The sequence below is a fragment of the Nothoprocta perdicaria genome, unplaced genomic scaffold (genome assembly GCF_003342845.1).
Source record: "Nothoprocta perdicaria isolate Ctin4 unplaced genomic scaffold, notPer1 scaffold_121, whole genome shotgun sequence".
Lineage (NCBI taxonomy): Eukaryota > Metazoa > Chordata > Aves > Tinamiformes > Tinamidae > Nothoprocta > Nothoprocta perdicaria.
In genome coordinates, this window is record NW_020454328.1 from 1,195,345 (window position 1) to 1,206,828 (window position 11,484).

General features: G+C 51.2%; 2 protein-coding genes across 2 annotated transcripts in view; one reads left to right on the plus strand and one right to left on the minus strand.

The window, feature by feature from the left end:
- Positions 1-23: 23 nt before the first annotated feature.
- On the plus strand, positions 24-2,402 carry PSMB3 (proteasome subunit beta 3). The gene is made up of 6 exons (XM_026054369.1): positions 24-71; positions 202-386; positions 872-979; positions 1,534-1,711; positions 1,964-2,058; positions 2,170-2,402. Exons 1-6 carry the CDS (start codon positions 69-71, stop codon positions 2,216-2,218), a joined length of 618 nt encoding a protein of 205 aa, XP_025910154.1. The 5' UTR covers positions 24-68; the 3' UTR covers positions 2,219-2,402.
- Positions 2,403-6,753: 4,351 nt separating this feature from the next.
- PIP4K2B (phosphatidylinositol-5-phosphate 4-kinase type 2 beta) overlaps positions 6,754-11,484 on the minus strand; it is a 17,089-nt gene continuing 12,358 nt past the window's right edge. The window contains exons 5-10 of the mRNA XM_026054367.1: positions 10,679-10,825; positions 10,405-10,443; positions 8,975-9,088; positions 8,423-8,681; positions 7,950-8,053; positions 6,754-7,423 (exon numbers count right to left, since the gene is read on the minus strand). Of these exons, the coding sequence (XP_025910152.1) occupies positions 7,343-7,423; positions 7,950-8,053; positions 8,423-8,681; positions 8,975-9,088; positions 10,405-10,443; positions 10,679-10,825 (744 nt within the window). The 3' untranslated portion in view covers positions 6,754-7,342. The remainder of the gene's footprint in view (positions 7,424-7,949; positions 8,054-8,422; positions 8,682-8,974; positions 9,089-10,404; positions 10,444-10,678; positions 10,826-11,484) is intronic.

The window sequence follows — 11,484 nt, forward strand, 5'->3', positions numbered from 1 at the left end:
CGGGCGGCGGGGTTGGGTGCGCCGGCCGTGGTGACTGTGGTGGTGGCGGTGACTCTGCGGGCGGCACCATGGTGAGGGCCGGGGGGTCCCTGGGGGCTGGGGGCGCGGGGGGGAGCGGGAGGTGGGTCCTGGGCTGAGACCAGAGCGGGGGCACACGGATCTTTGGGCTGTTTGGGGCCTTATTTGCCGTCTCCCTCGCAGTCGATTATGTCCTATAACGGCGGGGCCGTCATGGCCATGAAGGGCAAGGGCTGCGTGGCCATCGCGGCCGACCGGCGCTTCGGCATCCAGGCGCAGATGGTGACCACGGACTTCCAGAAGATCTTCCCCATGGGAGAGCGGCTCTACATCGGCCTGGCGGGGCTCGCCACCGACGTGCAGACCGTGTAGGTGCCGCCCCGGCCCGGCCGGGCCCTCTAGGCCGACGCTTGTGTCGAGCTTAAGTAGGAGCAGGGAGACCTGCAGCCTTGGTCTCCGCTCACTGGGGTTTACCCAGGCCAGCGAAAGACTCCAGTTCCCGTCCTTGTTTCTCTTTGATTTCATGGCACAGAGGTGGTATCATTGATTCTTACTCCTCTGCTTCTTGGGCTTATTAAGCTCCTGCCTAATTTTGGAATATGGGAGGAGGGGGGGTTGTTCTTTGATAAAAGCACATCGGAATGGAGAGCCCCTCGCTAGGAAGAGGTGACAAGTTCAGGTGTAAAAGGAGGTGCCCCTGGAGCACCCGTCCCCCGCGGGTAGTGCTGCTCAGCAGGCTGGACAGCCCTCCAGGCCTGCGTGAGCATCAGCTAGAAGCAGATTCCTTCTGCACCTAACGCTTCCTCTCCTCTCCTCTCCCTCTCCCTCTCCTCTCCCTCTTCTCTTTCTGCAGTGCCCAGAGACTGAAGTTCAGGCTGAACCTGTACGAGCTGAAGGAGGGCAGGCAGATCAAGCCGCAGACGTTCATGAGCATGGTTTCTAATCTGCTCTATGAGAGACGGTAACTGTCCAACGGCAGCGTCGCTTCCACCCCGTGCGTGCAGGCAGCCTGCGCTGGGAGGCCCGGGGACCTGCAGCATGGGGAGGAAAACCTTTAATTTAGAGACGGTGTTAGCTGAGCTACTGCTCTGTCAATAACACATCTGGCCTCCTCCTAACCACGGCCCAGCCTTTCTGATCATTGCAATTCCTGCAGCTTGGTAGCAGCAAYGAATGAGCCGCTGTACTGCACGTGGCCTAGGACTGAAGCACAGACACAAAGCTGATGTGTGACTGACGGGGAGCAAGAGCCCGTCCTCACACAGGAAAGAGCAGCTAGGAGGAAAATGCTGGAAAATACATCTTGGTCTGCAGGAGAGTTCAGCTTCAGTCCGTCTTAACTGTATTCTGTCAAATCTAAATTATTTGATAAATACTCAAACTTGTTATTTAAAATCTGTCCAAGCTCAGGAGTCCCTTTAGATCTTACTGCTTAGAATAATCTTACGTGGTTGTTTAGGTGAGACCTGAGCTGCATCAGGGTGGTTGGACTGCCCTGTCCTGTTTTCTTCACAGGTTTGGACCATATTACACAGAACCAGTCATTGCTGGTCTGGACCCCGTAACGTACGAACCTTTCGTCTGCTCCCTAGACCTGATCGGCTGCCCCATGGTCACTGATGACTTTGTGGTCAGCGGCACCTGCTCGGAGCAGATGTATGGAATGTGCGAGTCCCTCTGGGAGCCCGACATGGTGAGCGAGGGAGCTGGTGCATCAGCTCCCATTCCTCCATCCCCATTCCCCGTTACCGGGAAACACGAGAGCTCCCGCTTGGGTGAGGCTTTGTCCTCCGAGGTGGCCAGGAGCTCGAGAGAAGAGGCTGTAGCTTACAGCAGCTTGCAGGAAGAATCTTGTAGCCTCTTGGGTGGTAATGGGGTTGGAAGAGGATCTGGGGCCTCGGCGATCTGTTTTTTCGCACCTACTAAAGTAGCTTCTGTTTTTCAGGAACCAGATCAGCTCTTTGAAACGATCTCCCAGGCCATGCTGAATGCAGTGGACAGAGATGCCCTGTCCGGGATGGGTGTAGTAGTACACATCATGTAAGTGCTGCTCTTCCCGTCTGCCCTGCACTCCCCCTTCCCGAGCAAACGACAGGCTGGAGATATTTAGCACCAATTTCTTATCGGGCTCCTTGCTCTCTCTCCCCGTAGTGAAAAAGACAAGATCACCACGAGGACGCTGAAAGCTCGCATGGACTAGCACCGCTGCTCCGGCCTTTCACCTCCCACGCCGCTTGGAACTTTTWTAAATAAAACGCTTTTCCTCTAGTGTAGTTAAGTTCTCATTTTCTTAAGTCTGAACATTAGGATTAAGTTCTCATCTCCCTCGGAAGCTCTCAAAAGAGCCTCCCTTTCTCTGAGCTACCTGTAAGTAATCCCGCAGTTAACTCTATATCTTTCAGCGACTTAACATCAGGTCTGCCTTTGGCGGCAGTTCTTCCCCTCAGCTCTAAATTGTTCTCAAATCCAGTATTTGGGGTAGATTCAGCTCTTTTTTAATAACAGTTTCAAGGTGCAGGCACGTATAAACAGGTATTTTCCAGCTGTAGTAAATCTAAGACTCTTAAAATGAGCACAAACCTCACAAAGTAACAGCTGATTAGAACACTTCGAAGAAGACAACAATAAAGAGCAGATGTACACAAAGTTTTAATTTTATTTTTCTCTGGTTGGAGACTCATCTTRTAACATGCATGCATTTCAAAACAGTAACAGTGTCTCAAACTGCTCCTAGCAAACAGACAAGCACAGAGGACTTAAAATTCCTATTTAAAAAACAGCAGTGAAAAAAACCTAGATTTTTTTCTTTTTAGATTAAACTTAATTTATTCACATTTTTGTTTCAGTTGCACTGATTAGTCCTGCCCACCTTTGGGACTTGTGTGTAATAGGCTCCCCCTGGCCGCAACTCAACCTGGCTGCACGTGGCAGCTAAACGGAGAACAGCAGGAGTTCTGAGTGGGGAAAACTGAAGGCGCTAGCAATGCTCCATGCCCAGAAGTCGGCTCCCCGAGCTCTGCCATTGCTATTACACAAGAACTCGTCTCCAAGAGCAAGGAAAATCAGTAGTGGCTAATACGGATACTGGAGAATGGCTCTGCAGAAGCAGGGGAAGGCGAGAGGCAAACCTGAAACGGGGCATTAAAACCACAGACGGGCAGAGAACAGCTCTGGTTTTTGAAAGCGCTCCCGTTTTTGCAGCTATTGCTGCAGTGACCGGGCGCAGGGACGCAAACCCAGTCGCAGTGCATGCACCGACTGCTGCAAGGTCTGCACCAGCACCACGGGGAACATTTGCACCCTTGGTGCAGCTTGAAAGGAGGCACCTGCAAGGACTGCAGGGCACGAGGGCTGGCAGGACACAGCGCTGCCCCGTCCTCAACCGCGCTGCAACCCCCGGCGGCCCCAGAGGCTGCTCCGCACTCGCAGGTCGCTGTGCTCGTGCTCCGCAGCGACCAGAACTCGAGGGCTTTAGTGGTTTTGCTATCAYGATAATCTGATTTAAAAACAACTAGGATTTTGGGATGTGGGATGACAGCCTCGCTAATGGAGGGAATTTGTAGCCACCCGCTACCTGTGAAGTTTGCGCGGGGGGAAACCGCCTGCTCGCGGCTTTTGTAATTAAAGGAGGTCAAGCGGAGGCGGCGCAGGAGGCGAGGGAAGAAACCCCTGCTCCTGCTGCCACCTGGCCTGGTCCTGGCGGGGACCCGAGGGGGACACCGAGGACGGGGGTGCTACCTCCACCAAGGGGACCCATCACCTCCTCGAGGGGCTGCTTATTGCACTACTGGGGCGGAACAGCACCCAAAGCGGGACTCCCCACTCTGCCTTTCCTCCCGCGCTCTTGCGACGCCCCAGGAGCTCTCTCGAAGGGGAGGCGACACGTCTGAGCTTCCAGGCAGCCTTTTAGTCCTTGATTCTGACAATCAGGTCTGTGCTCAGAGAGACAACGAAGAATCCTGCAGCTCCCTTCCCAAACACAAACTGCCTTCAGGTCCTGCAGAGACACTCTGCGCACTAAGGTATCTTTGTAAAAACAACAACAACAACAAAAAAAAACCCCAAAAATCCCAAACTCACAAACTCCAGTTGAGCAAGAATCGCACTGCAATTTCTCGAAGCAAGCAAGCGGTAACGCCGCACGCCAGAGATTCTCCTGCGTTCTGACAGGGAGCCGAGCCATCCACCTACCTAGGGCAACGCTTTGAGCGGCGCCGGGGCCATCGGGCAAACGCACTTCAGTGTAAAGTGTTCTGCAGGGTCGTGCCACAGACAAGCAGCGACATTCGGCAAGCTAGAACTAAATCCACGCCAGAAACAGACAACAAACTAGCACAAGCAGTTGTAAAACCGGGATGGAAGGGGCTGGGRGGGTTCTTTTTAAATACTTGAGTTAAAAAAGTGACCTAAAACAAGAATTAAAAAAAGAAAAAAAGAAAAAAAAGCAAAAAATCCCTTTTAAAACAAATCAAATATTTGCAGCTTCACGTCTTATTCTTGTAATAAAAATACTGTCTAGAAACAAAAATTAGCACTTTAACATAATGCTACCTCTCCAAATGTAAACAATATACAAAATGCTTATGTTAAACAAAGTTACATACCTGGGTAATACATATTTAAGTGAGAAAAATTGCATTTAATTACTTTAATACACACAGTATGGCAACTCGACAGAAGGGGCAGAGTTGGGGAAGTGCTAAAAGTCTGTAGGCTTTATAGGGCTTTTTATAGGACTTGAGCCAGAGACAGCCAATTTAATTCTAGCAGGAGCTTTCCTCCCCATTTGGAGGAGGGTAAGCAAATACAGTTAACTACTCTTGAGCCCTTAGCATCATGAGTTCTGCGAAGATTGCTGCAGGAACTAACTGCATTTTAATTGCATTCCTGTTTATGAAATCCAGTGAATGAGATTTTTGCTCCTCGCTACGCAAGCTCCATTCTTTACTGTCTTTGGGTTGTCTGTAATGCCTCTTCATAGCCTATCTGCAGTTTAATAATTCCCTCCTCTCTTCCTCCCCCATTTTCATTTCTTTTTTAAAAAATGATTTGAAGATTAAAAAAACCAGTTTAAAAGGTACCAGTTAATTCCCCCAAAGGAGAAAGGCGAACTTACCAGGCCAAAGTTGCAGATTCACTGCCGATTTAAAAACTGTCAGGAATAAAAAGCGACTGGTATTTAATTTCTAATGTGCAGTAAACTTAAGTGCTTATTGTTTAAGAGAAAAGCAGCCGGTGCAGTGGCCACAAAACTTAACAGATACTACCCTCTATTTCCTCCCCTCGTGTTCTCACATCCATCTCACCTTCGTTTTGTGGCTTTTCAGCGACACACCTTAAGACACGAGCTGCTCTGGGCTCTCAGATAAGGGTGTGTTAGCCCCAACACTGCACCGGGCAGGGACTGCACTCCAGGGGCAGAGGAAACCTGTCCCAACGTCAAAGGGAATGATGCACGAATGAAGAAAAAAAACTTATAGCCCATGACAAGCCCTAATATTRAACTCTGACTTCTTCAAGACTCTATTTACAGTGCACTCTTACAGGCTCAAACTTCAGCCCCTTTTTGTCCCCTCCAAAGCCGAGACCTGGGGGATTCCCATCAAGAATGTGGAGGGGGAAGGTGAAAAACGCAAGCCCACGTTCAGCATCCAGACCAGAGCGAGTGCTGGCCTGGGGACRTGACCAGGATGTGATGAGCACCAGTTACCTCGGAAAAGGAGCACATTCCGCCCGCCGAGCTGGAGCACGCCTTGCGGCACAGGACACACATTCAAAAACAGCTTATTCCCGAAACAAAGGCATAGGTGAAAACAGTTTCAAGGCAGATAAGCAACATGGTTCAACTGCAAGAGGTTTGTTCCGAACGCCAAATCCTGCTTAAAAAGAAAATTTTTTTAAAAAAGAACCAGACGGTCTGCAGCTGCTGTACAGCAGAGCTAATGAAACCCAAAGCAAGCCTGACAAGCTTGGCTGTGAAAACTACTACAAGCATTCTGGAGACAAAAAACAGGACATTATTCAGCCGCGCAAATCAGTTCCAATTCCTTAGGGGGGAAAAAAAACAACCTGGCGCAAGTGTTCCAACATTCCCGCTCCTCGACTGTCGCTCTAGAGGGGACACGGAGCAGAGGAGAATAAAAAYGGTCACAGCTCAAGTTCCGAGTCCTCTTAAGCAGTGGAGCTGGCTCCAAAGCCGCAGCTGCAGCACTGCCCCGGGAGCGAGGCCGATTCCTTCGCGTGCAAGTCGCGTTGCCTTTTAAAAAATACACCAGCCAGTCCAAGAACCTCTGGCAGGAAACGAATTCAAGTACCTGGTGCAGCCTGGGCAAGTTAGGAAGACAAACATCAGCTAGATTAACACTGGCAGAACGGTGATGTGAAGCTGTAAGCTAAGAGACACGGCAATTCCTGACTGCGGGGGGACAGGAAAATGTTCCACATAGTCAAATGCTATTCCAAATCTACAGGTATAAAATGCGTTTTTTTTTCCTCTTCCTTTAGGAAATTTTCATAGCTAGCCAATTGGAAGCATGACAGGGCTGAGCACATTATTTTCTGAGGCTCTTCAAGGTCTTTTACTTCTTCTCACACTGATTTTTTAGGCTCTTAGGAGTTACACCTTTTAACATGATCATCTTTGGTAGATGTTCATTTCCCTCATCGTTCTTGTATATCAAGTGCATTTACAAAAAAAAAAAAAAAAAAGAAAAAAGTTTTCTTTACTTAAATTAACCCAAAAAACATAAAGTGTCCCAGTCTGATTTACCTAAAGTTCAGCGATTCCTTCTTGTCAGATTAATATTTTCCATCCTCGAAATGGTGAGCAATTTTCCTTCCAATTCCTACCAAGAGGGAAATAAAAGGGCTTGTGTGTCTTTCAGATAGACAGTCCAATAAAAAAGTAGTAGTAGTTTGTGGAATCAGGCACTGCTTCACTCTCACTGAACATAATCTAGAGCGACCCTTCTACACAGTGCCACATGTCACATCCCTACAGGATTCTCTGGATCAGAGAGGAGAAAATGTCATTAGAAAGAGCAGTGCTRAAACAACGCACTTTTCTCGGTTTAAAAAGCCCTCAAATCGGTGTCTGGGCACTTCTGTAACGTAAAAAGCCACTTTTCCACCTGGGTCAAGTGGACTGTTGGAGGGTGCACCTAGAATTAGTTTTCTTTGAAGTCACACAGTGCCACACACTCGCTCCTGCTCACACACGCACACCCCACATGCTGCTACAGTGTCTGTTTTAGTGTCACAGGCTGCATTCTCTGCTCGGAAGTAGCCCCTCTTCTCTCCACGTCTCGCTGCAGGTTGAAGACGACTATGTCAGGATATTGGACATAAATTCATTGAAGCGTTTCGAGTACTGCTCTGGGTTCACGGTGGAGATCTCTGCCCCAGCCTGCAAGGCAGAGAGGAGGGAGAAGTCACGACCAGGGGAGGACGGGGGGGGACTGCGGCAGCACAGCGAGGAACACTCACAAATGGACTTGTGAATTCCAGAAACAACCAACACTCTAAGAGGTCCCGTGAGATCCTCAGGGGAGCTGATTTAAGCTCCAGCTGGATTTGGTGGAGGCCACTGAGTGAAGGCACCTTCACGGTTTAGGGGATAAATCCCTTCAGGGGAGATTTGGGAAGGAGCAGGAGACACTCTGTGTTTGGATCCCTCTGTTCTGCTCCAAGAACGAAGCTGAACAGAGAGCCTCAGGCCCTGTTCTGAACCAACCACCAGAGGGAAAACCCTCCCAAAACAGCCTGAAGAGACTGGAGGAGGGAAGATCTGCGCACCGTGGTCCATGAAACCGCTGGAGAATTTCCAGACTGGTGGAAAATCAGTGTCAGGAGCTGTCTCACACACTCGTGCAGGTCTGCAGCGAGGCAGAGGCCCCAAAGCCCATCCTCCTTGGGGGTGGCCGGCCACTTACCCCATGTTTCACTGTTTTGGCAGCATGTGCAGCTTTCTTCTTCGCATCGTACGGCGTAAGAATGTCTATAATGGCCATGAAGTAAACTTCCTTCTTGGGAGCACCTAGCAAGGCAAGAGAGTCGCTAGAGCACCCTGAGCTGTGAGCAAAGAGCTGCGAGCACAGCCCAGGCACCCCACTCTTCAAGAAATATATTGCACGACTATCTTGAGGCAGTCGGCAAAGCAAGCAAGGCACCGGGATGCTGCAGAAGGGCACAAAGAATGACTGAAAGCGGCAGGTTGGAGTCTCACACGTTCCCCAAAACCCCACTGCTCTCCGGGCGTCGCTTCCATCCCTTCTAACTCACAGCGTCCACAACCAGGGACGTTGTCAGAGAAGGTGAGGGACCCGSCAGGGTCCTTCTCTCTGGAGACAGCCCCTCTGCTCCCCTTAGCCCGGCTGAACTCCAGACAAGGCTCCATGATACTCACTTTCGTGGCTTTTCATAGCATAGACATCGACAGAAGGATCAAACTCTCCAGGCCCGAAGAAACGAGGGTAGTTGAGGAGATTGCCCGGGCTGTCAGGGGGGGTGCCATAGGAGGAAATGGGGTTGCCACTGAGCCCATCATTCTCACACTCCTCATCCTCTGCCCGATCCTCTACTTCCATCTCTTCCTGCTCTGCCCGGTCAACATCATGGATCCCAACCAGCAGGCTGTAGTCCATGATCTTCAGTTGAGCTAGAAACTGGGAGAGAGAGATGTGTGAGAACAGGAGCGTGGGCAGGGGACCCTCACTCCTACTCTGCCAGCATCTGCCTACGAAAAGGCCGTGGTGAGAGCTAAACCCTTATCAGACCCCACTGAGTCTACACAGCTCCTATGGCCCCTGCCACCAGCGTAATCCTGACTGTATTTGCTTGGCTGTTCAAGGAACRACCGCTTGTCAGTTGCTGCTGTAGCCTCGGGCCACCAGCCGCGGTGAAGATGCAGTTATGGGAGACCCTCTCGGGGTGAGAGCTGCCCCCCAGGAAACTCTACCTCCACATCCCGCTTCAGCTTCTCAAGGAAGTTCTTTTTACTCTCCTCTCCAACGTGCAGCTTCTGGCCCTCGTTTAGGAAGTCGTTGTCCTTGAACGTCGGCAGATCCTTGGCCTGCAGGGAAAAGCCCGTGTCAAACTAACCCCTGCCTCTAGCAGCAGGGCTTGCACATCGCTTCTTCTGCAATATGTGGATTGCTCAGAGACTCTGTGCAAGTGTGAGGTGGCTAAAGGTGCCTCCTTCTATGGCCAAGGGCTTAAGCACAAGAAGGGCACCAGGCAGAGCACGGTATTTCTGTACCTAGGGGGAAACTAGAMGGAGCCACCACGAGCAACTCAGCTTTAAAGACTGCTGTGAAGATGCAGATTTTGCTGCAGGTGGAAAGCTGGGCAGCTGGGCTCCAGCCAGAGATGGCCCAACCAGCTCCCACAATAGCAGAGAGATGCTTTTTGTTGGCTTCGGATGGAGAGGAGGGAGAGACAGGGAAAAAATGCTTCTCTCCCTAAAGACTCGTGGAAAAAACATTGCATTTCGAGGAAGCTGCTTGCAAACAGGCCCTGAGGATTTCTCAAGGATATGGAAGAACACACAATCCCTTTGTGCAACTGGGAATTCAATTGTTTTGTTCTTAGGATGATGTACGAGTGTGCAGCAGCTTTATACGGATCTCATATGAAAAGTCCGAGACGAGCTAAAAGCTACAGCTGAAGCAGCCAGCAAGCCAGGGACTCCTGGGCACCACGAAGCCATGCCTTCGTGCCAAGGTTTTTGGGATAAAGGGGAATTCCTTGGCTCATGCCAGGGCTCTAAGTCTGGAGTAGACTTACTCAGCAGGGTCAGATCTGCAAAAAAAATGCAAATCTGAAAAGAAAAAAAAAAAAAAAAAAAAAAAAGAGCAGTACCAGGAGCTACAGCTGTGATTTCAATAGGAATTTCCCAGTTGCAGCTTTGCAGTGGAGCTCTGGTCCCTTGTGGGACCAGAACCCAAATTTACAAACATCCCAAAATACTCAAAGAAGCTGAGAGGGCTTGGTCTGGTTTACAAATATCTGCTGCAAAAGCTGACTGCTGATCTGACTCGGCTTGGCACAGAGGGGACATGGTGAAGAAACCCTTCCATGAAAAYAACCTCCCATTAATTTGGGATTTGGTACCCGGGGAACTGTCCCCCGGGAAGCTCCCTCCCCGCTGGGCAGTGCCACCATAACAAGCCTGGCAGCACCAGGTCTGCACCTCTGCTAGGTGTCTGCACCACCTCTTSCTGAGCAGCTACTGGGCACAGCCTGGAAGGGGGACAGGAACAGGTTGTCACTGCAGGCCCATTTAATCTCCCCTGCTCAGTACCCCTTGGCTAATGGGAACRGTCAGATGGATCCCACTTGCTCCCAAGCACCAGGAGGAAGGAAAGGCTGGCCAGGGATGCTCCRTACCTTCTCTTTATCACTTGCTTCCCTGGATACTGTTGAGCCCTGATAAAAGAATAAAGGAAAGGGCATTGGTGCACTAGTTATTGCATTCCTGAAAAATTTATTGATGCCATTTAACTCCTTCACACAGGAAAAAAAAATGAACACATTTAAGTCAGCTTCCCCTCCCTGTCCCCAAGCAAAAAGCAGAGCCCAGGACCTTGTCAAGCAGATCTKAAAGAGCCCAAATGGCACCATTCCGAAAAGCAGAGTCCACCCGCACGGCCCCAACCCTCACCTTGAGGTCGTACTTGCGGTGCACGGTCAGCCTGTGGCTGAACACGTTCCTGGTGACCACCATGTAGGTCTCCACGCCGTCCACGGTGAGCCGGTACATGCCCAGGAACTGGGGCAGGAGGGTGTTCCCGTGGCACTCCACTATGAACTGCGGCGGGAGCAGAGAAGGCAGTGGCAGAGAACGAGGGCAGCGTCACACGAGCCCCACGTGCGACGCGGCACGAGCTCAGCAGGACGCAGCAAGGGAGGCCTCTGCCTCCGGGCACCTGCGGCTCGCGTGGCAGGAGAGCAGGGCTGCAAAGAGCCCCCAGCAGCCCCAGCAAGGCAAGCCGGGGCATGGCGAGAGGCCTGGAGGCCGAGGGAGGCTGAGCCCTGCTGCTCCGCGCCACTGTCCCCCAGGCCCAGCTGGGCCACCCTGTTCTTGGCATTTCCCGTCTTGTGCCTGCGGGAATGTGTCTGAGGGCAGAGAGCAGACGGGTGGGCTGGGAACGCAGCCCAGGCTAGAGCATTTCCAGCTGCCCCAGGCTGGCCCTCCTTCCTCTTCCTTCCTTCCTTCCTCTTCCTTCCTTCCTCTCTCTTCCTTCCTCCCTTCCCCTTCCTTCCTCTCTCTCTCTTCCTTCCTCCCTTCCCCTTCCTTCCTCTCTCTCTCTTCCTTCCTCCCTTCCCCTTCCTTCCTCTCTCTCTCTTCCTCCCTTCCCCTTCCTTCCTCTCTCTCTCTTCCTTCCTTCCCCTTCCTTCCTCTCTCTCTCTTCCTTCCTTCCTTCCCCTTCCTTCCTCTCTTCCTTCCTTCCTTCCCCTTCCTTCCTC

Excerpts from the sequence above, each read along its gene's own strand:
- PSMB3 (XM_026054369.1), top strand. Across the intron at positions 980-1,533 it reads AATCTGCTCTATGAGAGACG|GTTTGGACCATATTACACAG; the intron begins GTAACTGTCCAA and ends TTTTCTTCACAG. Across the intron at positions 2,059-2,169 it reads GGTGTAGTAGTACACATCAT|TGAAAAAGACAAGATCACCA; the intron begins GTAAGTGCTGCT and ends CTCTCCCCGTAG.